Source organism: Alosa alosa, chromosome 16 (assembly GCF_017589495.1).
Source record: "Alosa alosa isolate M-15738 ecotype Scorff River chromosome 16, AALO_Geno_1.1, whole genome shotgun sequence".
In the NCBI taxonomy this organism is placed as follows: domain Eukaryota; kingdom Metazoa; phylum Chordata; class Actinopteri; order Clupeiformes; family Clupeidae; genus Alosa; species Alosa alosa.
Window position 1 is genome coordinate 6,007,454 of NC_063204.1, and position 25,972 is coordinate 6,033,425.

The 25,972-nt window shown below is 46.8% G+C and overlaps 1 protein-coding gene across 1 annotated transcript in view; it reads right to left on the bottom strand.

The window, feature by feature from the left end:
• LOC125309264 (retinal-specific phospholipid-transporting ATPase ABCA4-like) overlaps window positions 1–25,972 on the bottom strand; it is a 52,521-nt gene that overhangs the window by 10,659 nt on the left and 15,890 nt on the right. The window contains 31 exon segments of the mRNA XM_048266055.1: window positions 45–222; window positions 991–1,160; window positions 1,535–1,609; window positions 1,849–1,954; window positions 2,073–2,105; window positions 5,110–5,204; window positions 5,729–5,918; window positions 6,310–6,408; window positions 6,674–6,798; window positions 7,381–7,544; window positions 8,124–8,195; window positions 8,439–8,496; window positions 9,044–9,249; window positions 10,095–10,200; window positions 10,510–10,700; window positions 10,834–10,971; window positions 11,364–11,503; window positions 12,144–12,275; window positions 13,190–13,367; window positions 14,917–15,168; window positions 15,403–15,480; window positions 16,223–16,427; window positions 17,525–17,746; window positions 18,071–18,293; window positions 18,933–19,109; window positions 19,279–19,484; window positions 21,623–21,820; window positions 22,339–22,455; window positions 24,983–25,122; window positions 25,444–25,519; window positions 25,521–25,679. Coding sequence (XP_048122012.1) covers window positions 45–222; window positions 991–1,160; window positions 1,535–1,609; window positions 1,849–1,954; window positions 2,073–2,105; window positions 5,110–5,204; window positions 5,729–5,918; window positions 6,310–6,408; window positions 6,674–6,798; window positions 7,381–7,544; window positions 8,124–8,195; window positions 8,439–8,496; window positions 9,044–9,249; window positions 10,095–10,200; window positions 10,510–10,700; window positions 10,834–10,971; window positions 11,364–11,503; window positions 12,144–12,275; window positions 13,190–13,367; window positions 14,917–15,168; window positions 15,403–15,480; window positions 16,223–16,427; window positions 17,525–17,746; window positions 18,071–18,293; window positions 18,933–19,109; window positions 19,279–19,484; window positions 21,623–21,820; window positions 22,339–22,455; window positions 24,983–25,122; window positions 25,444–25,519; window positions 25,521–25,679 — 4,509 coding nt within the window.

The following is a 25,972-nucleotide window of genomic DNA, read 5'->3' on the forward strand; positions in this document are numbered from 1 at the left end:
GTGTGTGTGTTTGTGGCATGTTGCTGTGCGGGGGGCCCACTGACCATGTCCCAGAAGAAGTTGGCCGTCCAGTAAACCATGGGGCTGACCCCACTGACGAACTGCAGGTGCTTGGCCTGGGTCACCCGCTCCTGGATGAGGTAGAGTACGAAGCTGGCCGGCACGAAGGACATGGCAAAGATCACGCAGATGGCCACCATCGCATCCACCGATGTACTGAGACTGATGGACAGAGAGAGGGATGGGCAGAGAGAAGGATGGATGGAGAGAGATGGACAGAGAGAAGGATAGAGAGAGGTGGGGAGAGGTTATCAGACAGATAAAAACGTGTATAGGACACTAATTTGAATCCGCAGCACGCACTATATACAGCTATCATGTTGCAGTCACTATATAGGAGAGCAGGCGGCAAAAGCAATATTTGCTGATTTATTGACAAGTCGCACAGTGCAATGTAGTAGAAATTAGTTGAGTAATTTGAAGGGTTTTATCTAACATCTAGATAAACATGACTTTAATGAGGTTGACTTTAAATGAGTTTGCAATCTCTGATTTTCAGAAGTTTAATGGAAACAGTGCCACTTCAAAGGATTCATGTACTTAGCACGTCCTTGTCTGTGCACTGACCCAACAACGTTTGTGTGTAGTGTGGTGTTAAGTGGTATTAAATTAGCAAAATATTTTACCCAGTTCATTAAATTAGCATTCGTTTGTGCAATGCATTGCACATTGTGTGTCAGACAGACAGAGCCCATAGTTATACAGTACGGTACGGAATAACACCAGTACTGCATGTCTATGGTATCACAACTCTATTCATTTCTCTGAATATGGAAACAAACATATTTCTGGACATATACAAACATAACCCAAAATGCTAACATGTTCCATATTGAAAAGCCTACTGTATACTGTAGGTCCATTTTAAAGAGCCTTTGGGGAAACTGTCATTTGAGACATGATACATTCATGAAGGTACCAGACACATACACTGTGACTTCCGAGAGCTGCTCCTTGGTGAGGTTCAGGGGGTGGTTGGTGACAGTGATGCCATACTCTGCTAGGTTGGCACTGTTGGGCAGATGGGCTCTCAGGATGGCATTGTTAGCCACATTCATGAAGGCCACCATGGCATGCCAGCCTTTGTTGTTGTACCACACCTACAGAAAACAGGGACCATGAATTTTACAGACAAACTATATGAAAGTATAATACCACTGTATTGATATATACACTACCGTTCAAAAGTTTGGGGTCACTATGTCCTTTTTTTTATCATTAATGTTGTAAATGACTGTTGAAGAAGGACATGGATGATCTTTAACGCAATTTCTAAACTGCCCATTATCAGCAACCATTCATCCAATGTTCCAAAGGCAAATTCTGTTTACAAATTTGTTATAATTTTGAACGGCAGTGTACCTGTATGCATGCATTGTGTACAGTACTGGTATACTTGAATTTCCCCTTTGGGGATCAATAAAGTATCTATCTATCTATCTATCTATATAATATAAGATATTGCATATCTCACCTTTACATTGTATTCAGTCTCCATGTATCTTAGAAAGGTTCCAATCTCCTTTAGAGTGAGTTTGGAATATTTTCCCTGTGAAAAAGACACAGATACAGAGGACTGATCATCTAGGAATAACATTATTTACAATATTCATTTCTACATACACACTAACTGAGATAGCTAGTTGTCTCATTCACACACACACACACACACACACACACACACACACACACACACACACACACACACACACACAGAGAGACACACAAACACACTCACACACGCGTGCACACACACACGCACACACACACACGCACACACACACATACCCCTGTGATATTGAGCAGGCGTCCTAACTGGGCTGCTGTGTCCTGGATTGTTTTGGGTTCTACGTCCAGGACTGGAAGCTGACCTCCCACAGAAATGCCTCCATACCTGCCAGGACAATAGCACATCACTGTTTTAAAAAAATCCCGCTCAGGTACCACTAGGGGGCACTCTAGGACCATCTGTAAAAAGTTGCTGTAGGAAGCCAAGGGACTCAAATGCGTACCTTTGTTCATTCACCCAATATTTGCTTTTCAAACTGTGGATAAAAGAACACTCAGGGTCATTGAAGCACAAGGGTCATTTCCCCCTTCAGAGTACACACACACACACACAGAGGGGTTGATACAGTGGCGATTCTAGACATTTTTAACAAGGGTGGCCCTAGTGGGGCACTGATTAATTCAAGAGTGGCATGAGGCAAAACATCCAGATAAATAGAAACAGGCTCAAGATGTTAAATTAGCACAAATACATTAGGAAAACCATGCACCAAACACCATACTTATCAATTGAAGGACAAAGACCATACTCTCACATACTGTAAAATGTCACAAATGTAAAATTTGTATTTGAATGGGCATTTGAATAAGTTGTCCATCAATGGGTTATGCTGAGCTAAAACAAATTCCATCATGGGGACATTAAAATATATTTTATTATACTATATGGCTATCTATGGCCATCTATTTTTGTATCTGTTAAAGAGCTATAACAAAGTAATCCAAAATCAACAAACACCTCTCAACTGAATGCTTAAAATACTTTTGAATGAAACAGGAATGAAACACCAATTAAAGACTAACCTTAATCTAATCATAATGTTACATTCATAATGCTACAGACCCTAAGGCTCAATCCCATTTGTTATGCTTCCCCTTCCCCTAGCCTACCCCTTGTCCCTCGAAACAGAGTGGCAATACATAGGGGTGAGAAATAATATTCCTCTTGGATATAGGACACCATGCACTAACCTATAGGGGACAACTGAGATCAAAACACGTTTTAAATACACGTAATTAAAAAAGAGACCACACCGAAAGTTAATATTTTGTCACTAGCAATAACTTACATCTGCCTTTTGTCAAATACAGTTGCACTTTCAGCTCTGAACAAAACCGTTCAGGAATTCTTTAAGCAAAAGTGGAACGTGCACAATGTTTCATTTATCCCTCCTGGCGAATAAACCAGGCATAGGGGACGAAATAAACATACAGTTTAGCCTAAGCTACGTAAACTTCCCAAAATTTAAATATTTCACAACAAATCCTTGACTGGTTGAATGGTCACCAGAATTCATATCGCTACCTGTAGCCTAGCCTAGATGCGACAAGTGTTTATGAGTGAGCTTGATGAACCATAAATGAAAAGTTGTCTTAACATTACATTAGGACCAGGCTTTGAATTTCATAATTTTAGGGGCAAGGCCACTTGGCCTTCAGTTGGGTCACAAAGGCCACACGTCAGGGCACCAAGGCCAAAGTTAACTATAGTAGAAATGATCAAAGTTGTATTTAGCCTATTCACAGCAGTAGACCTGCATCACTGTATGAAACATGACAAAAACATGAAACATGACATATTACATAAAACTGTAAATCATCTGATTTTAATATTTACAGATATCTAGGCTGTATTTAACATTTATGTTTTATTTGGCCTGCTATGAAATTTAAAGCCCAAAGTTGGAGACATGTAGAAATTTGCTGCAAATTCAAAACCGGATTACTCTGGAATTGCTATCTGTACAGGGGGATGCTTTACACCTTTGTGTTCGGTAAGGTCGGTTTATTCTGATATGATTGTATGTATTGTTTGTATATGGGAAAAGTTCGCAAATCATTCCACCGAGATGAATGGGTAGGGAAATGGGCGCAGAACTGTATAATAATATGATTAAATTAAAGTTACTTTTCTCGCGAACCGTTTATCACAGCAACTAGTGGCTAACATCGTTTAAAAGCTAAGAAAAAGCTCTTTCATGTGATGTGATACATGTAATGTCTGTGTGATGAGCTACTTCGCGAGTAGTTCAACAGAGAAGAATGGGTGAATTTGGACGCTCTTTCTTGCCGTGCGCTGTCACTTTCTCCACTGTGTAAAAGACTAAATTAATTTGCACTATGAATGCTAAGATTATTTTGACAGGCCATAAATGAAAATCGCTATTAGTCGGATGCAAAGCAGAATATTGAAAGAAGGAAGCACCAAGGCCACAGTGGCCTGTGAACCTCCGATTTTCAAACCTGATTAGGACAGTATTTTTTACTTTTTTTGTACGCTTTTACAAAAGTAGGCCCACAGTTAACACAGTTAATGACCTAGCAAATGTTGGCTGGGCAGGCTAGGTACAATAAGCAGGTAGTAAAATTAGTCTAGGATGACGTGATTCAGCAAACGCTACTTGTGTGTGTGATTAGATAGGCCTAAATAGGCACTGGCGGATGCGATAGGTAAATAGATATCTTTGCGTGTTAGCACAAGCAGTAGCCTGTAGGCCTAAACTCACATGCTAAAAGTCATGTGTAATGGCAAGCGTGTTTGCCAAGTCTGTCTGACACTTCAAACTAGCGCTGCGTCAAGAAAGGTCCCGCCTTAGACCGTCATAATGGCCAATCGTAGACTAGGATTTCGGGGTGGCACCTGGGGTGGCCAATCGAATTTCAAGGATGGCCTGTGCCACACAAAGCCACCCCTCTGGCTCCGCCCCTGGGTTGATAAGGACTTAAATCAGCCTGGTGAACACAAGCACCATACTTACAACCGGACCCGTGTCACACAGAGCAGGTTGTTTGCGCCATGCCCCTTTTGAGGGGAAAACATTCCCTCAGAACAAGCCAGAGTGAACCGGTAGACATGTACCAACCACACAGCTAAGAACCCCTCCCTGAGTTTCTTTTGCCTGCCATGTCCTCAAAAAAAATCCTGACAGAAGAAAATTATGGCTACAAACCATAAGAAGAGAAGACCGTATGACACTTCTGGTCACTGAGTGGGGTTGTTGAACCACTTCGTACTCGGGAGACTGAAGGGACATGTTTTTATATTAATTGAATTAAGCTTTTGTAGGTATCTTTCACGGTCAACGACCGGCAAAGTGGTTATGTATTGAGTGGTCATATTGATTTGTGGTATTTTTTGTTATTATTTACTCCTGTGATTTCTGTACGAATTACGTTTATTGACCCTAATTTGCGTTGGAGTTAATGAGAGGGAACGTTTGTCACGAGTCAAGTTCCCGGATGTGCCGGTCTAACGTCTACCTGGTGCTGATCAGGGTGGGATATGTCTTCACCAGATAATCAGAAATATTTCTGCCTGTCAAATCCAACAACACGTCTCCCGTGGACTGAATCCTCTGCAAAAAATACAAAAATTGAAAAGTGAAAATCAATTAGATGTTGGCAGGTCTTTACCACTTTGCATATCTTTGCAATTTGAACTTGAGTATGATATTTAATTAAGACACAGTTATTCATTAAACATTTCCATCAATGTTTACTTAGCTGTATTTACATATTTTGTATGTGTGTGCGTGTGTGCGTGTGTGTGTGTGTGTGTGTGTGTGTGTGTGTGTGTGCATGTATGTGTGTGTGTGTGTGTGTGTGTGTGTGTGTGTACGGCAGGCAGTTCACCTTTTTCACTGTCATACATGTGTGTGCATGCTTGTTTGTGTGACTTTTTTATATCCCCTTTCTTATGTGTGTGTGTGTGTGTGTGTGTGTGTGTGTGTGCATTCTGTGCATGTGTCTCCTGCTGTGTGTGTAGTGTGTGTGTGGTGTGTGTGTGTGTGTGTGTGCATTCTGTGCATGTGTCTCCTGCTGTGTGTGTGTGTGTGTGTGTGTGTGTGTGTGTGTGTGTGTGTGTGTGTGTGTGTGTGACCTGTGGCGGGGGCAGTCCTCCGGCTCCTTCTGGGCAGACAGGCATCATGGTGAGCTTGCTGGCCTTGCTGCACTGGCAGCCGGGTGAGGGCCGCAGCTGTGTCCACTCTGGTCCCTCCAGCATCTCGATCAGAGCGGGGTTGACCAGCGGCATCTCCCACTCTGTGGTGATGTTATTACAGGGGAAGTCCCTGGTAGGAGAGAGCGGGCAGATTAAATACAGAGGTCATCATCATTCACATGACCAGATGCCATGGCATTATAGGACAAATGACACAACACATTCACAAGGACACTACAATATACACACCAATATACTATATACTAAACTATATGCTGCACTCTACTTTACTCTACTATTCTATCCTATCTTATACTATAGTATACTATACTGTATATTAATTCAATTATATTAATAGTACATGCTGCAGAAGCTACTACAAACAAAGAATCAAACACCTGCAGGTGATTTACAAAAAGGCCCAGAGCATAAAATACTGGCAATAGAATCAAACTCAAATGCCTATAGTGTTGATGACTTATCTAAATGCTGGCTAGAGCTTGTTGTAGCGCCGTACTCACTCGAGAGGCTCGTCTACCATGCAGCGTGTCCCAAAGCCAGGCTTGTTCAGCAGCACGTCTGCAAAGTACCTCATGCCAGGATCCTGGGCCCTCTCGTTGCTAACACATGGCCATGAGAGGGAACATGTAGCTCACTTTACATCCAATCAGCATGACCATTCAATTCACTTCAAGCAAGTACACTTGTATTTGACCCTATAGTGTTAATACATGTGTATGTCACATACTGTATCATAAACTGTGACAAACACATAAGTATGGTGATCTGCGATCTTTCGACTGTGAGATGCAACTGAGGAAAATGCGCTAAAAAAATGCAACAGTCTGGGTTAGGGGTCTTTCCTAACTGAGAGGCTGGGCTCACCTGAAAAAGGTGAACTGCCTGCCGTACATCCATGGCGTGAGGGTCAGACTGGCGTACTCTCCAAATGGAGGGACAATCAGGGTGAACATCAGCGAAACACACACAAAGCTGGCAGGAAGAACAATCTGTGGGAGGAATTAGACTCAATGTGTAGTTGACAAAGCAGAATAAAATGCACTGAGTCCATTTTTGTATTGTATTGCCGATCATTTGAAACATACAACCATCTGAATGGGAATGAAATCCTTGCTAATGATGGCCACATGCTGATGATGGCTTAGGACCATCTTTTGACATGGTCCAATAAAGACTTACTGAGAGCAAACGCTTGAGAGTGTGGTTTTATACTTGCATTCCTAATGTATAAGTATAAGTACTCTTTTGATCCCATGAGGGAAATTTGGTCTCTGCATTTATCCCAATCCGTGAATTAAGTGAAACACACTCAGCACACAGTGAACACACAGTGAGGTGAAGCACACACTTATCCCGGCGCAGTGAGCTGCCTGCTACAGCGGCGCTCGGGGAGCAGTGAGGGGTTAGGTGCCTTGCTCAAGGGCACTTCAGCTGTGCCTACTGGTCGGGGTTCGAACCGGCAACCCTCCGGTTACAGGTCCAAAGTGCTAACCAGTAGGCCACGGCTGCCCCAAATAATGCCTTCTCTTCATCACTATTGACCCATGAATGTCCGCCCATGTGCTGTGTACCTGGGCCAGGAAGTCTTTGCTGGAGCGCGTGGCATGGTGGAACCTCTTGATGAGCAACGCGATGAACTGCTTGATGATCAGACACACTCCCTTGACCTGCGTGGAGCCTCGACCCTCGCCGCTGACCAGCCGCCTACTCTGCCCGTCCTTCCCCTTCGACTCCTCTGTTTGGGCGACGGCAAAACATCAGACAGAACATGACTGATCTGACAGCAGTCTCTCCAAAAACGGGCAATGCCTCAACGCCTACCTCAACAGAGCGGACTTCATTGAAACACTCATCTACTGCAGTTTTCAGGCAGCAAAGTTTTGACAAGCAGCAAGTCGTAGCAGACCCTCCAACCAGCATACTGTAACACATCCCAGCATACTACACTCCAGCATGCTACTCAACAGCCTTTTGAGATCCACCGGACGCTTACACTAGAGGCTTGGTCGAATGCAAGATTAAAGGCCTACTGGCTAAAACGTAGCAGGAACTGGATCATAGTCAGGGGTTGGCACTACTTACAAAGCTATGGTGCAGTTTGGTATAGTAAAATACAGACATACATGTATGATGCTACGTGGTACCATTTATTTTTCAAGGAAGTCTATGTCGTATAATAGTGCTGTACGTCACATATGATGACATACAGACAGGCTACCAATGAACGAATGGGATAAATGGTGGTTGCTGTGGATGGCAGCTGGGGAGAGACCTCCCCTTCACCAGCCGAGGCATCAGCTAAGGGGACCATCACCTGCTGCCCTAACATCCACTGCCACCTTGTTGCTTGGCAACACGCGGCGCTTAGGCAGCATCATGCTCTGGGCTGTATGGTGCACAGTCAGCGTCAAGAGATGGACCGGGTTACAGTGACAGGACACACAGGGATGGCAGCCAAAGGACAGAGGAATCGACAGGAAATATACATCAATGGACAGGATTGGAAGGAATGTAAACACATTATTCACACATAGGTCTGTCACAAACACACCATGCCAAATCACAATAGGAAAGACAAAGGAAATCTCTACCATAAACATACTGTTTGGAAGAGCAAACTGACCCATACCTGGAGCTGCTTTGCCAAGGTGCGCCGTCTCTTCATCAACTGTAACCTTCAAAAATATCTTCAGAAAACACAGAAACGTCTTCATGAATACTTAGTGCTGAATTAGTCGTACTTTTCACTTAAGCAGAAAACCACATCAATGGGACCTCTCAATTCCCCTCTTTCTGTAATTCAAGCAGAGGTGTGTGGATAAACATACCGTATTTTCCGGACTATAAGTCGCACTTTTTTTCATAGTTTGGCCAGTCTTGCGACTCAGGTGCAACATATATATATATATATATATATATATATATATATATATATATATATATATATATATTTTTTTTCCTCTTCATGAAACATTTTTTGACTGGTGCGACTTATACTCCGGTGCGACTTATAGTCCGGAAAATACAGTACTTGGAAAGCCAAACTAAGCAAAGCTGGATGACTGTCCAGCCTTGACCCGCTATGCTACATAACTAGTACTCCCAGCCCTTTGATCACAGTAAACATATTTATCTGATGGAGTTTCTAATAGCAGAAATAGGAAGAGGGAAGTGGAGGAATTGAGTTGTAAATATCAGCTGCAGAGAGAGGGTTGTTTTGTGAAGGTCAATCACCTCCTCGAGGGACGTGTCGGACACTCCGAAGCTGCTGAGGCCCATGTCGGAGAGGGTCTCCTCCAGCTCGCGGAACAGGCTGGCGTAGGCGCGATGCTTGAAGCCCCGGTGGGGCAGCAGGTAGGTCAGCTCCTGTCCGATCTCCTCGATCAGATGGGCCTCAGGGACGTGGTGGTGCACTATGGCTGTGATGGCCACCGCATCCCCTGTACATAACACACACACACACACACACACACACACACACACACACACGCACACGCACACGCACACACGCACACACACACACACACACACACACACACGCACACACACACACAAACACACACACAAACACACACACACACACACACGCACAAACACAAGCACACATGCACACACACCCACACCCACACGTGCACAGGCACAGGCATACATTCAAAACCACACACACAGACAGCATTCTTTTAAAACCATATATTTCCAAGATGGATATGCCTGGAGAATATTAGGCTTGACATGTTCTAATCATATTAAGAAGACATGCAGTACAGTACACAATGACTTAAGCTCAGTTTCAGATCCTGAGAGGTCTGCAGTTCCAGATCCTGAGAGGTGCTTAGGGGACCAAAGGGAATACTGAGGAATGAGGAACTGAGGAATAACTAGAAATACATGGGAAAGGGGGAGTCCTGGCACATTCAGTAATATACTGGCTAACACAGAGGGCTACGTCACAGAGGGCTATTTCAAAATCTATATCTAAATATACACATATGACTGTGACATTATCATACAGACTTATGGCTGGTTTTCACTGCCAATTGTGTCTGAACAAAGCCCAAACCAGAGGTCCGACAGTAAATCTGACCCATCTGACCAAATTAGACTGACCCATAAAGCATTCAGTTTTACTTTAGGTTACTGGTTTTCTCTGGTTTGGTGTTTTTGGGTGTTCTTTCTGACTAAACCCATCTGAAGACTACAGATCCTCCTTTGTTGTGACAGCTGAGTAGAGAGTGGCTAGGCCGGTCAGCTCTCAGGGGTCAGGACAAAGGGACAACACTCCTACCTTCCATCTGTCTACGAGGCACCACAGGCTCAGCTAGGACGCCCTCTTTAAACTTGGTGCAGAGCGAGCACTTACACGAGCACTCCTCAGTGCAGTCACACTGCCCCTGCAACACAGAACAGCACAGGGGGTGAAGGCTAGCTTGGGAAAGTCCTGAGGTGATGGCAAATGATGAGAAGTATTGCAGACACAAATTTTACTTCTTTACTTCTTTATTTGTGTCCACAATTCAGAGTAAATATTACATAAGGACACAATTTTGATAGGTGCAATAATTACAAGATTAGATTCAGTCTCACAAAGATTCAAAGATTTAGATTCAGTCACACAAACGTAAACACATGCACACCCACACCCACCCATGTACACACACAGGCGCACACACACACACACACACACACACACACACACACACCTCATTCTTGATGCGTGGTGGCTCGTCCTTCATACGGCGCACCAGTGTGAGGTAGAAGCCGGCGCCAAAGCGCTTCTTGAGGAAGAGCGGTGAGCCGCAGCAGTGCAGGCGGCCCTGCGAGATAATGGCCACGCGGTCACTCAGCAGGTCCGCCTCGTCCATGTGGTGCGTGGACAGGATCACTGTACGGCCTGCAAGTTGAAATAAAATGATAATTTACAATAATAATTACAGTAATTATTAATAATTACTAACATTTAAAGGACCCAATACAACTGAAGTGCTGTTTCCTGATGCGACCAGCAGGGGGAGCAAGGGGGCTACCTGTGCGGTACTTGAGCAACAGGTCCCAGATGGAGCGGCGGGAGTAGGGGTCCACTCCTGACGTGGGCTCGTCCAGGAACACCACCTTCGCCCCGCCAACAAACGCCATGGCAACGGAGAGCTTCCTCTGCATGCCACCTGATAAGTGAGCAGATCCTCAGAAGAGGCCCACGGCAGAGGCCGCACCATGAACAGCACACTCATCACAACATGACACCGAGGACAGGTGACTTAAAACAGGAAAAACAGGAAAATAGCCTACAAATGAGTTTGGATTTGTGAATGCACACTGCCTACCCAGGTTCTGACCTTACCGCACGTGACTGGGTAATTATGAGAGACTATGTGATTTATTTATGAGAGACTATGTGATTTATTTGACCATTTATGTCACCCAGCAAGAAGAGCAGCAACGTTAAAGCGAATGAAATGTACACACAGCTAGAACATAATCAGGAGATCTGATGCCGAAGATACCAGCTTGTTGGATCCAAGACTACAGGTGACCCAGGCGGGAGTGTGATGCCCACCTGAGAGGTTCTGGGCCTCCTCGTCCCTCTTGTGCGGAAGGCCCAGATCCTCCAGCATGTTCTCCACCTCCTCCTGCGCCTCCGGCAGAGGCCTGCCCTTCAGCAGCGAGTAAAAGAGGATGTGCTCCGCCACCGTCATGCTACAGAGAGAAGGAAAGAGAGAGAGAGAGAGAGAGAGAGAGAGAGAGAGAGAGAGAGAGAGACAGAGAGAAAGAGAGAGAGAGAGAAAGAGAGAGAGAGGGAGAGAGAGAGGGGAAGAAAGAGAGAGAGAGAAGGTGAGAAGGAGAGAGGCAAAGAGATAGATTCAGCATTAGAATGAAGAGAAGAGAATGTGAAGTGAATTTCAGCACAAATCAAGAGAAAGAGAAAACTGGTAAAATTAAGGTGGAATAGAAATATTACGATAAAGGGTCATTCACACCAAGAACGATAACGATAACGATAACTATTAACAAATATCGTTCTCGTTAATATGAATGACGACATTCACACATAAACTATAACGATAACGACATGAAGAACGATATCGTTGGGGACCACTTTCAGAACGATTTTGAGAACGATTAGCCATCACATTCATTAACACAAGGAGAGACTATGTTTATCGTTGTTCAGTGTGGACGCTTTTTATCGTTATGGTTATAGTTATCGTTATCGTTCTTGGTGTGAATGACCCTTAAGATAGGGCAGCGGTCTGACAACGACGTAAAGAAACTAGACATTCTATCCATGCAAACACTGGGCCCTGTGGTGTTATCAGTGAGGATGAAGGGCACCCACTTGTTGAAGAGGATGTTGTGCTGGGGACACATGCCCAGGGACTGGCGGATGGCGTCCATGTCTGTGCGGATATCATTTCCATAGATGAAGGCCGTCCCAGAGGTCGGAGGGAACATCCCAGTGAGGATGGACCTGACATTGAAAATGACACAGGCTTGCACTTTCTCTTACTCTCACAAGGATGCAAGACTGCCACAAAAAAGTGCAACTGTTAAAGTTGGTCAGTGTTTTGAAGTTATTTGCAAAGATAGTGAGCAATTTTTGGTAGTCAGCAAAAGTGATTCATTTTGAAACTTGAAACAGCTGAACAAGTACACACTTTTTCTTTACAGTCCTTATTGGTAAGGAATTGTCAATGAAATCATCTACCCATTTTACCCATTTCAATAACCTAATCACCTCATAGAAACGTAGGGCTCTAAATTAAATGAAGGCCAATGTCACTTAGTCTCCTGCATAAACTAAAGCCATTGTGTTACATGTGAGAAAACTATGCTGGTCAATTTGGCTTGTTGCCAAACTTCAGTACCTGTCATTTAGAATCCTATATTATTTTTTTTATCAGAAAACCTTGCCAAATATAAAAACAGTTTCAGAAAAAAGAAAAACTGCCTAAAGGCTCCATCATTATCTCTTCAGTTGTACCCCCCTGGTACCTCAAGCCTGTCTGATGTCAACCACAAGTAATGATGTCAACGAACCAGTAATGTCAAGTCATTCATAAGTCAAACTGTCAGGTGCCGAAGACCTGCTAGAAACATTACTGTCAGATGAGAGCAATTTTGTTACAGGCATTCATACAGTATGCAAGAGACATATTCATAGGTCACAGGCTTGTTTCAAATATAAATCATAACTTCAGTGAGGCTTTTGAAAGGTCAACATGAGTTCAGTGGCTGATATTCAGGAAAGGTGTGTGCTTGTACCAGGCTGCATATCTCAATGCATACTAAATATTTCTTCCAGTGTGTGATGTTTATCTGTTTGAGTGTCACTGTGTGTATGTATGTGTGTGTGTGTGTGTGTGTGTGTTTTGTGACCCTCACATGGTGGTGGTCTTGCCGGCCCCATTGTGGCCCAGGAAGGCAGTGATCTGACCCTCGTAGAAGGTGATGCTGAGGCCGTCCACAGCGGGCCGGGCGCTGCCACTGAACACCTTGACCAGGTCCTGCACACTCACGCCCACCACCAGACCCGTGGGCTCGTCCTCAAAGTACGACTTCCCTGGGAGAAGAGACACAACGGGTTACGGTGTACAGAGAATAAATACATCTAGCTGCTCTCTCTCTCACACACACACACACATACACATACACACACATGCACCCACGCATTATACACACACACACACACACACACACACACATACATATATGTATACATATACACACACACAAAAACCAGTAATGACTGTTTCAACTCATTTTGACCATGAAGTGCAGTGACCATTATATTCATACTCATGCATCACTATAACCTTTGCCTTTTTTTTCTTTTTGTGTCCATGTCCCGGCAATGCTACATACTCTCTCTTTCATGCTTTCCATTTTTACACTCCATGACCTTCTCATAAAACACATTTTGTTAAGTAGCACTTGTTTCCCATATTGAAGTTAAGGTCAGTGGGCAGCCAACGTAGCCCAGGCTATCTTCCCCTATCAGAGAACCCACACTAGCCATTCATTCCCCTGGCTATGAGAGGGACACATTGTAATTCCAGGCAGATGACCTCCTCCACACATTCCATTACACTTCCAGTGCAGCAAACGGATTGTTACGCTTTAACTTCCACAAAGCCAAGGCAGAGAAAGGGATTTAGCGCAGCAGAGAGCAGAGGACCTGGGAACCATCAGAGAGATAGAGGGATGAGGAGGAGGAGAGGAGAGGAGAGGAGAGGAGAGGAGAGGAGAGAGGCATGGCGGCGACAGCCGTGGTTGAGTAGCGTGAGATCAGTGGAAAGGAATGCCTTTCGCTCGAGGTGGTGGGAGCACCTCAGTTTTACATTAACCAGCATTCTTACACACACAAGCACACAGACACGCACACGCAAACACTCACGGATACACACACACACATAAAACACACACACCGGGCCTACAGTGTTGCAAGTGAGAGCAAACACACTCTCAAGGGCACAAACTTCCCACAAAACCTCATATTTCCTGGCTTGAACAGTGGTGTGTGTGTGTGTGTGTGTGTGTGTGTGTGTGTGTGTGTGTGTGTGTGTGTGTGTGTGTGTGTGTGTGTGTGTGTGTGTGTGTGTGTGTGTGTGTGTGTGGGTGTGTGTACCAGTCCTGGTGGGAATGGAGGCCCTTATTGCCTTTTGTTTCAGACTTCACCTGAAGCGCAGTGCAACACCCCGTGACTCAGGCCCTCTCTCCTAAACAACATCCCAGCTCAGGTGTCACCTTCACCTGTTATTAACACACCGGTCAACCCCAGCCTTGCCCAAGCAGTACCCAAACACACCAGCACATCCAGGCCCTTTGCTCAATGTCAATGTCAATGTCAATTTTATTTATAGCGCATTTACAGACGGCTTAGCCGCACCAAAGTGCTTCACAGTAAAGTGCAATAAATAAATACAGGAAGGCACAAAAACAAAAAGGGCTACAGTTAAAATAAATGAAGGAATGCAGAAAAAGGAACATTTAAAACTAAACACTGGGGCATAAAGGGAGACACTGGCCTAAGGTGGTGGTGAAAAGAGGTGGGTCTTTAAAAGGGACTTAAAAACAACTTTGCTCGACTGACTCAGACGGCCGTGGCGTACCTCTCTGCTCCTCGGACAGGTTGTGGTACGCCTCCTCCTCCTCCTCCTCCTGCTTCCTTAGCTGCTCCTCGCGCTCCTTCTCCAGCTTCTCCAGCTTCTCCCGGATGTCCTGGTGCTTGCAGGAGCCGCGTCTCTCCTGGTCATTTCCCGCGGGCTCTGGGCATGGAGGCTTGGGCGCTGGCTCCACAGGGGCCTCCTTCGCCAGGTTATCAAAAGCCGGTTTCTCCTGTGGAACCTCCTTCTTGTCTAAAACTAAGAGGAGCACAGGTGACAGTCACAGTGTCATGGTCGTGATCATGGTGTCATAACACCTCTACAAGAGTCAGCACACTAACATTGTGAACAGCTTCACTACTTAGTCCATAACAGTCAAACCTGTATACCAGAACACCACATTCATTATGAATGCTGATGGTGTGAGCAGTGGTGTTACAGTCCTACATTGGCCTGACACAGTAATGCATTACTTATCTACACAATACTCACTGGGCGCAAGCGGTTCCAGGCCTAACCAGTAAGAGGGCTGGACGAAGAAGTAAAATGGCCGCCCGATGCCGTATTGTCCTGATAATGCAGAGAAAGGACAGTCAGCAACGCACCAACTTTCAAATAAACTGGACACTGACCCCAGTGCTGGGATGAAATGTGAATGATGACCAGAAACAATGATCAGAGCATTGTTTAAAACAGTTTCGGAAACGTCATACTACAAGCGTAGTGTACAGGCTCAGGCTCTGACCAGGTGGACTGTGTGTGTACAGGTTCACATACATTGCTGTGTGTAGTCATCTTCTGTTGACACTCTCCTGGAGAATCCCTAAGTGACTCCTCAGGTCTTACATGAATTCCACACTGACATCTCAATCTATCTTTCCAGGAATGCTGCTACCTTATCCTGCTATTTAAGGGGCCTGTATAATTAGATGAGATCACTGCTGGCTTAGTCATAAGAACACTGTTGAACCTGCTACGTACCGTAAAAATATCTGGCTTTGGAGATGCACCAAAGATAGTACGATACGTAACATAAAAATATGGATCCATTTCTGTTGTTGGTTGTGGTATTGTTAATCGCATTGATTTTTATGGAAACAGGCATACATTCTCAGTTCCCACCTGTCACAAGGGAAGTCAGTCTGGCGTATCTAGTCTTTCTAACGACAGTTTCTAACAACAGTGTTGAGCTAGATAGATAGATAGATAGATAGATAGATAGATAGATAGATAGATAGATAGATACTTTATTGATCCCCAAGGGGAAATTCAAGCTCCTGTCTGCTTGTGAACGTGCTGCTTCACCAATCACCTGGGAATACGTTGTCCAGGTACCAGGCGAGCAGGGCGTAGATGACCGTGTCCAGGCCCAGCATGGCAATGGAGGTCTGGAAGGAGAACTCGTCCCCCTCCAGCGGGCTGGTCTGGATGTTGTTCCACTGCAGCCCCAGACCCTGCTCCTCGTAGCGAGACAGGTACTCTGTCCCGAAGCCAAACGCCACCTGAGACAAGAGACTCTGGCAGGCAGGAATGCAGAGAGAGAGACAGAGAGAGAGAGAGGAGAGAGAGAGAGAAGAAAAGAAAGAAAGAAAGAAAGAAAGAAAGAAAGAAAGAAAGAAAGAGTGAGTGAGTGAGTGACAGTGAAAAACAACAAAAGAATGTTCATTTAAAAGCAAATTTGCAAGAGAGGTGATTGAAGTAATAGCACTCATTCAACAAGTTCATTCACACCTTTCTTAGCAAACACTCATTGTGTAATCCCTGGCTGTTGTGTTGTGTTGCATTGTGTAAGTGGACCGTCTACACTAGCGTCGACTGTACAAACCAGCTCTGTGTAATCCCCCTGGGACTCCACGGCAGACACGTCAGCCCTTCACTTTAACATTCACACACGTCTCGTGTGATCACTCATCAGCCCGTTTCCTCATGCCTGTCAAGAATACTGTAACTCTTCTGTCAACACTGGACTGATGCTTGTTGTTTGCTCCACTCAAACAGAATGCAGAACAGTTCAGCACAAAAATCATATATGTGCCCCTTTGCAATAATAGGGCCTATTGTTATTTCATGTGTGTGTGTGTGTGTGTGAGGGTGTGTGTGTGTGTGTGTGTGTGTGTGTGTGTGTGTGTGTGTGTGTGTGTGTGTGTGGGTGAGTGTGTGTGCAGTTAGAATGCACACAGTGCACACACCATATCACAAAAGGGCCATTTTGAAATCACAATGGAACAGTTCCATATGCTAAGACATCTGATATGTATGGATTATGGCCAAGATGGGGATAGGATCTTTAAACACACACACACACACACACACAGACACACACAGACAGACAGACATCATCCACCTCTCTGGCCCAGGCATGGACCAGGTGTCCAGGCCTGGAAAACTGAACTCCAGCTTTAGAAGGTTAAAGTTCAGTCATGTGTCACTTCAAGTAAAAGGTAAAAGAAAGTGATCCGCACAGCATACAGATCCCTTGAAAGGTTTTTTATGTTATGTGCAACGTTTTCGAGCCCTAGAGTAGCCCGAGGAAGAGCCAGGGGCTCGAAACGTTGCACATCAAATAAAAAGAGCTCACACTGGGCGTCTATGGCCCAGCGCTCCACACACTCACAAACATGAGCTTCATGTCCTTGGTGATGCGGTCCTGCCAGGCGAAGCACAGGATGTGCGGCAGGTAGAGTGTGAAGTAGACGATGCCGCTGCACGCCGCCGCCAGGTTGGCCTTGTTGAAGAAGACGCTCATCAGGAAGCACTGCATGATGGTCGCCGTGGTGAACGCCAGCAGGAAGAGGAAGAGGATGAAAGGGTCGCTGTAGTTCAACACCTTCCCGCCCTGAGAGAAGGATAGAGAGAGAGAGGGAGAGAGAGAGAGAAAGAGAGAGAGAGACACATTCATCTATTCTGTCAACAGTGAAAAAACTATGGAAAAAATGTTTTTTGGTATTCAGCATTATTGCCACTAGGGGTCACTGTAGCATGTTGAAATCATCATTGTCACCATTATTGAATCAGATAAACTATTCAGTGTAGTTGTAGTGACTTCTTTAATTTCCTAAAATCAGTTATTGTTCTTGTCATTTGTACTATTAAGCTTCATGACCCTCTAGTGACTGAGCTTCATGACCCTCTTGGGCCATGGTAGGGTCGTCTGCCTCACCATGATGATGGCGGTCAGGAGGGCAGTGCTGGCAGCCATGACGATGAAGCTGTCGATGAACCAGGTGGACCAGATGACGCCGTTGGTGACGCCCATGGTCTTGAGCGTCTCCTTGAGGCGGAGCTCCTTCTCCAGCACGATGCTCTTGACGATCATGGAGGCAGAGTAGACCCAGGCCAGCACCATAAAGATGGGGAAGCAGCGGTTCAGAGTCAGCATGAAGCTAGAGAGGAGAGCGGAGGAGAAGAGAGGAGAGGAGAGGAGAGGAGAGGAGAGGAGGAGAGGAGGAGAGATGAGAGGAGGAGATGAGAGGGGGAGAGAGGAGTGGAGAGGAGAGGAGGAGAGAGCAGAGGAGAGAGGAGAGAGGAGAGACGAGACGAGAGGAGAGGAGAGGAGAAGAGAGGAGAGACGAGAGGAGAGGAGGAGAGAAGAGAGGAGAGATGAGAGGAGATGAGAAGAGAGGAGAGATGAGAGGAGAAGAGAGGAGGAGAGAAGAGAGGAGAGATGAGAGGAGAGGAGGAGAGACAAATGGAGAGGTAAGGAGGGGAGAGAAGAGAGGAGAGGATGATGAGAGGAGGAGAGACGAGAGGAGAGGAGAGGAGAAGAGAGGAGAGGATGATGAGAGGAGGAGAGACGAGAGGAGAGGAGAGGAGAAGTGAGGAGGGGATGATGAGAGGAGGAGAGGATGGTGAAAGAGGAAAAGGAGGGATCAAAGAAGATGGGTGGCGGCAAGAAGAAGATGCCAGAAGAGGAGGAAGGAAAGGGGGAGCACAGGGACAAGTTCACTGCACTGCAGCACACTGCTGCTCAAAGGAGCACAACCTGGTAGACACGTGTGGAATTCATTTAATGTTGGTCTCACAGGTCATCCACATAGCACGGGTAGGGCATCTGCTGCAGGTAGATTCCCAGAAGCCACTCCTTCCCTGTGTGCGTCTTGATGACCGCATGTTCCACCATGTCCTGCAGGTAGGCAAACCCTCCCCACACATAACGCAGGTCGTCCATGGCATTGGCCCTGGGACCTGGATCCCAGTATCTGAGAGACAGGACATCACCAAAAGAAGTGTGTGTGTGTGTGTGTGTGTGTGAGAGAGAGAGGGAGAGAGAAAGGGAGACAGAGAGAGAGAATATACTGGTAGATAAGCACAGCTTACTAGATGATAAGACGTAACCTAATAAAGTACTGTTACATTCATCCAACCAACCTGTCCTTGATCTTATTGGTGCGTTCCACCACATCGATGTCCATGCGGATCTTGAACTTGACATGCTGGGGTATATCGGTGGTCCACGGGTACACCTCCTCAAAGACCAGCCCTGCCCACAGCTTGCTGTCCTCCAGCAAGTCCAGTGCGTAGTAGGTGAGCTCATCCTCGTTGGTGGCAGCGTTGAACTTGTCCAGCACCAGGCACTGCTCCACGGCGGGAAAGGGGGTGAAGGGGAGATATCGGTGACAGGCTAAAGGAAATGCACACACAAGCTTGATATGTTCCATGCACAAACACACCCTCACAAATATTTCACAATCAAATTTACTTTTAGAACTTTTAGAAGGGAAGCCATAGACACTATGCAAGTGTGTATGAGTGGATCGCTTGCTCTCTCTCTCTCTCTCTCTCTCTCTCTGTCCCTCTGTGTGTTTGTGTGTGTGTGTGTGTGTGCCTATGTGTCTGTATTTATTTATGTCTGTGCACATGTTTGCACGCACATAAGCATGTGTGCAGGTTAGCAATGTGCCTGCCAGCGCAGAGACACAAACAATGGCCGTGCCAAAGTTGCTCGCCCCGTGGCCCATTCCCGTGACACCTCAATAGAGCACTCAGATGCCACGGCGACCATGTCCAATCGGCCCCGCTACACCCAGGGGAGGCCCCCTCGCAGTGGGGGGGACCCCAGAAAACATCCCTGCACTGCGGGCCCAAACAATGCGCTAAACATTAGCACATTATGCTACGGAGCAGAGCAAGCTATCCCCCTTTAATTGATTGCTTGGATAGGGGGCTGTTTCTGGCCTTTTTTCTCCCCTCTGGCAACCAAAGCGGACAGGAACCAAAGGGAGGCTTTCGAGGGCCACCAGAGTCCACCAAGGGTCTGCTCTTTACAGGGGGAGGGAGGGTGGGGGAAAGGGCCCGGGCAGGCCCAACTGACAGCTGTACCTAATTGGTCGGCATGGACCAGAGCTTGTCCTGTCAGGCTGAAGGGGCTTTGAAGGGGCCTGGGGACAAAAGCGGCAGGGGGTCGGGGGGATGGGGACGACGAGGTGCCACCCGATATGATGGTCCAGGCCTGGGGCCGAACCCGGGGCCGCCCCACTGATGAGAGAGGAGGGCAGGAGGAGGGCATTAGAATGGAGTGCAGAGAAAGAGAGAGGGAGAGAAGGAGACAAAGTGAGAAAGAGAAGGAAAGCAGGAGGGAGAGATCCACTACTCTCGGTTGTGTAAATTACATGTGCGTGTGTGTATGGGAAAGAGAGTGCAAGAGTGTGGTTGTGTGTGTGTGTGTGTGTGTGTCTGTATGGGAAAGCGAGTGCAAGAGTGTGGTTGTGTGTGTGTGTGTGTGTGTGTGTGTGTGTGTGTGTGTGTGTGTTCATTCGTTCGTTCGTTCGTTTTAGTAACAGATTCCAACTTCATCAGTGATGGATAACAAACACTGTCACTAGCCAAGCTTGGGCTCACACTTTTGGGTCTTTTTGAAACTTTGCTTTCAGGAGGGAATTTACATGTCTTTAGCGGCAGGGCAAAGCCAGAGTGCACTCAGCTAGCAGGAATTCCTCATTGCAGACTGGACTGTTCTAAGGGACCGCTGACCAGAGGTCAACCTGGGGTATGCTGCCTGCCACTGAGACAAAGCTCCAGGATACATCCAATGCATGTGTAATTTAGTCCCAACAGCAAATGTACTTATTCTCAAAGAGAGACCATTTCACCAAATTTAGTCATTCAGATGAAGCTCTTTTGCAAAACCCTGTCCTATTAATCCTATCGTGGTGAAGCCATGCATTTCAGATGAGAGCTTTGTGGGGTATGCCAGTGAACAAGTGCTTCTAGAGCCATATGACAGGTCCATGTTGATGTGCTTAGACGGGGGGGTCAAAGATCCAACTCATGGGCCGAAACTCCCACCAACAACCCCCCAGATGTTTTGGGTAGAAGAGTGGGGTGGGGGGTATATAAGATATTCACATCCAGTTTGAGTCAATTATGTGTAATAAGCAAGGTCTCTATAATATGACAAATTGATTAAACCTAGTATCCATAAATGGGTGTAGTAAAGGTGTATATCATCAAACAACAATCCATGCAGAAAAATGAACCATGACAATGACGGCCCCCACGAGATCTCATTCCAACTCCGGCTTACAACCTGATTTGAGTCTGACACCCTGAGACATCTCAGTTTGGAAGTTAGAAACCAGGCAGAGGAGCAATCACATCCCACACCCCAACCCAAACCCCTGACACTAACCCAACGATTCCTTCCACCCTCCAAAGGTCACACGTGTACACTTTAGATGCTTAAATTGTGAATTTGGGGCTCAGCCAGGCTCACCTCAGCGTACTGATTCATGGTGCGGATGACGCGGTCGGTGGTGTTAAAGACGTTGCGCCAGTCGAACTTGGGCATGCCAGGGGCTCGCTCCTCTTCGGGGCCGTTGAACAGGAAGTTGAGAATGTCGTGCACAGAGAACGGCACGTTCTCCAGGCTCCGCTCGATGCGATCCATCACCGTAGGGTTCCTGATGGAGTCCTGCGATAAGGGCAGACAGAAGACAAGGGAGGACAGTCCGAGAGGAGAACATTAGACTAACGTTAATGTTTTACGGCGCTCAAACATCCAGAACAGCTTGTTCCTCAAACACACATGGCTCCTAAAACTACTGCCTAATGAGGCGCTAATTAGAAGGACCTGTCAGAGTAACATCAATAGTTCTCTGTAAGTTCCTAGAGGACATACCTCTGTATCGGTTTTCGTTATTAATAGAGGGTGTGCTAATGTCTGAATGGCGACACGACAAAATGGGTAGTCACCAATAAAAGGTAATAACTAACAGAAATGTCTTACTCTCTCATGTTCTATCTCTACTCACTCCCCTGCTTCCTCATTCTTAACTATTCTACACATGCCACACGCACACGCACAGACACGCACACGCACGGACGCACACACGCACACACTCACACACACACACACACACACACACACACACACACACACACACACACACACACACACACACACACACACACACGCACACACAGACTCACCCGGATCATGTTCATCTGGATGCTGTCCTGGAAGAAGGTCCACACTTGAGGGCCCACCTCTTCCCAGGCCAGGCCCATGTTCCTCAGCCTCTCCAGCTCCTCAAACGTGGTGTTAGCCTGGAGAGGATCACACACACACACACGCACGCATGCACGCACGCATGCACACACACACGCACAAACACACACACACACACACACACACACGCACGCACGAACGAACGCACGCACGCACACACACATGCATAAACACACACGCACACATACACACACACACGCACAAACACACACACACACACACACACGCACAAACACACACACACACACACACACACGCATAAACACACACACACACACACACACACACACACAAACACAACACACACACACACACACACACACACACGCCACAACACACAGACGATAAACACACACACACACACACACACACACACACACACACACACACAGACACAAAGACACACACATGGGGAGAGGTATTCAATATAAGTAACACCAAATGCTGGTGCAAACTTAAATACATTGAGCAAATCTCAAACAGAGATGCATAATAAACAGAGTAGAGGTAACCCAATTACACAGTAAAAGACAAAAATCCCACTCACATGCAAATGTGCATATACAAACACACAATCTGACATAAAGGGTCCAGTAACACACAAATTCACATTAAAACATGCACAAACACACACACACACATTCTATACATTTTTATATGTGTGAAAATTCCAAAAGGAATGCATAGCAATGCAATGCTCAGTACAGCTAATTAAAGGATTTCACGGCAGGGACATCTCCACAATGCCCCCCCTCATAATGACCCGTCCTAAAGAAAAAGCCCAAAGAGCCAATTACACATCCTCCTCCTGTATCTGCCAGATAGCCCGGCACAAAAGCCGCACAATGGGACAGTGGAACAATGGCCCCTGACGGGTGACAAGTGGCCGTGTGCATTCAGCGCGTCGGCCGGTTTTTCGCTGGGGTTCCCACAAACCAACGGCTCCCAGCGAGCCACAGCTCCACGCTCCCGCGCCCAAGCAAGGCGGCCAGGCAGGCACGCAGGCAAGCGGGACAGGTCGGGTCAGAACACAGCAGGGCAGTGGGCAGGAGAGAAAGCACAGCACTGGAGAAATCGGAGAGTAGGTCAGCCCCAGGGAGAGTGTGTGTGTGTGTGTGTGTGTGTGTGTGTGTGTGTGTGTGTGTAGGTGGACTCTCGTGCTCGAGCACTGCAGGCTTACACCCGAGCCTCCAGATACGAGGCCCTTTCCCCGAGACGTGTTCTCAACAAGTCACTCTCCTCCCCTTGTTCCTTCCTCTTGGCTCTCCCTTTCTTTCTGTCTCTCTTGCTCTCTCTCTCTCTCTGGCTCTCTCTTTCTCTCTCTCTCTCTGGCTCTCTCTCTCTCTGGCTCTCTCCTTCAGTCTTTCCCCCACTCCATGTTCCCGGGTGACTGAACACCTCCCCAGAGAGAGCCCAACAGAGAGAGGGAGAGAGGGAGAGAGAGAGAGAGAGAGAGAGAGGGAGAGAGAGAGAGTGAAAAGGGTTGAGATAAGATGTGTATCGCTCTACAAAGTTCAGCTGATGACCTCAGCTTCTTTCTACTGCACTTGACGACACCAAAAACACACACACACACACACACACACTCATGCATGGGCACACACTGCTACACACCACTAGGCAACCCAAAACAAGCGACCCAGTGTTTGGCAGGGCTCGGCTGGCATGACCCGAGCTCGGTGCCCAGGATGAGAGGACGGACTGCACCCCGGTCGGCACTGGCGTTGGGGTAGGTGTCTGTGTTTGGGTAACGGTCAGTGACGGCTTAACCTTTGGTCCGGCCGGCCGCCTCCAGTGCGCGGATTCCCACCGGAGTGGAGGCTGGGAACAAAGCGGGAGGCGGCGGGTAGCAGGGTGTGTGTGTGTGTGTGTGGGCGAGGAGGAAGTGGAGCCTTACCAGCGGGCCCGAAGCGGCGTAACGGGAGAGAGAGAGAGAGAGGCAGCCGAGCGTGAGGGCTTGGGTGTGTGTGAGGGGTTTGTGAAGGGCGTGACGCACGTGTGTGTGTGTGTGTATGTGTGTGTGTGTGTGTGTGTGTGTGTATGGCGCCTTCCCATTGGAGCCCCTCTGCCATCATCATAGAAGAGCCTCCAGGGGCTGTTACACACCACAGGATGGATGTCTGAGTGACCACTAGGATTATCCATGCTCCCTCTCTCTCTCTCTCTCTCTCTCACACACACACACCCACACACACACACACACACACAACAGTGGTTCTCCATTAAATACACTGTTTGGGACAGAGTGGGAGTGGTTTATTCTTGTAACTGGTACATTAGAGGCTAAATAAGCCCATTGTTCAGCACAGGACCACTGTGAGGGCAGCCACCAGAGCTTGAGCTCAAAACCGTTACAGAACTGGTCAGCACGGGCAGATTACAATGGCACACACTTTTCTGCACACACATACACAAACACACACCCCCTCTCCAAACACACAGCCTAATCCCATACAGGTGTGAGATTACACAGGTGTGGCAACATAATCAGGTGCAGGAAGCAAAGGTCACTGACTAAGCCTTGACCGCTGATCACTGCAGTGGCTACGAGAAGAAGCGGCTTACATTCTTGATGATCTTGCGGGTGGCCGGCGAGTCTGGAGCGTAGAGGATGTGACCCATGAGGAGAGGCTTGACCGACCTCCATACGACGCGCGTGACGGGGCTGGACTCCAGCTCACGCATCAGGTCATTGCAGAAGGGCGCTGCGGAGAAAACAGGGTGACCAGAACAGGACAAATCAGGGATGTGGGGAGACTTTTGATTTATGTTTACCACTGTATCATTTGTTTTATTGTTTTATTGCTATTTTATTTAAAAATTCTGTTATGAGTAGAATATACAAAATAGTGTGCCTTAATGATGCACTTCAGGATTGTTTTAAGATGAAATGAATCATGGGTCACTAACAAACAATGTCTGTGTCCTTGGAAAGCCCTTGTTTATGTCTGTCTGAGGGAGTCTTTTCCTGAGCTCAAGGTCTCTGTGGGAGAGAGATCTGTGTCTGAGAGGTGAATGTGACTCACTGGTCGAGTCGTCGTAGTCGTACTCCCGCTGAGCCCTGGAGCCGTCGATACCCAGGAAGACCTTGTAGTTGTTGTCCCTCATACCAGTTGAAGGAGGCGACGCGCGAGAAGGCCCCCTCCGAGTAGCCGCACACAAGGCTGGACGCGGCTGCCATCATCTCCCTGAAGGACGGCGGGTCGGAGAACCAGGGCCTCAGCAGCCGCAGCAGATCCTCAGTGCTACTCCTCTTGAACAGCTGTGGATGGGGTGTGTGTGTGTGTGTGTGTGTGTGTGTGTGTGGTGTGTGTGTGTGTGTGCATGTGTGTGTGTGTGTGTGTGTGTGTGTGTGTGTGTGTGTGTGTGTGGTGGAAGGCCACGTGTGTGTGTGTGTGGGGGTGTGTGTAAACAGTGTAAACAGGGGGATAAAAACACTGCTTAGTAAATACAGAAACTAACTAGAACCTCATATTGATTCCATAAAACAATGTTAAAGTTCTAAAGTGGGAATATCACACAGTTAAATGACAACACAAGACCATACAAGAGCAA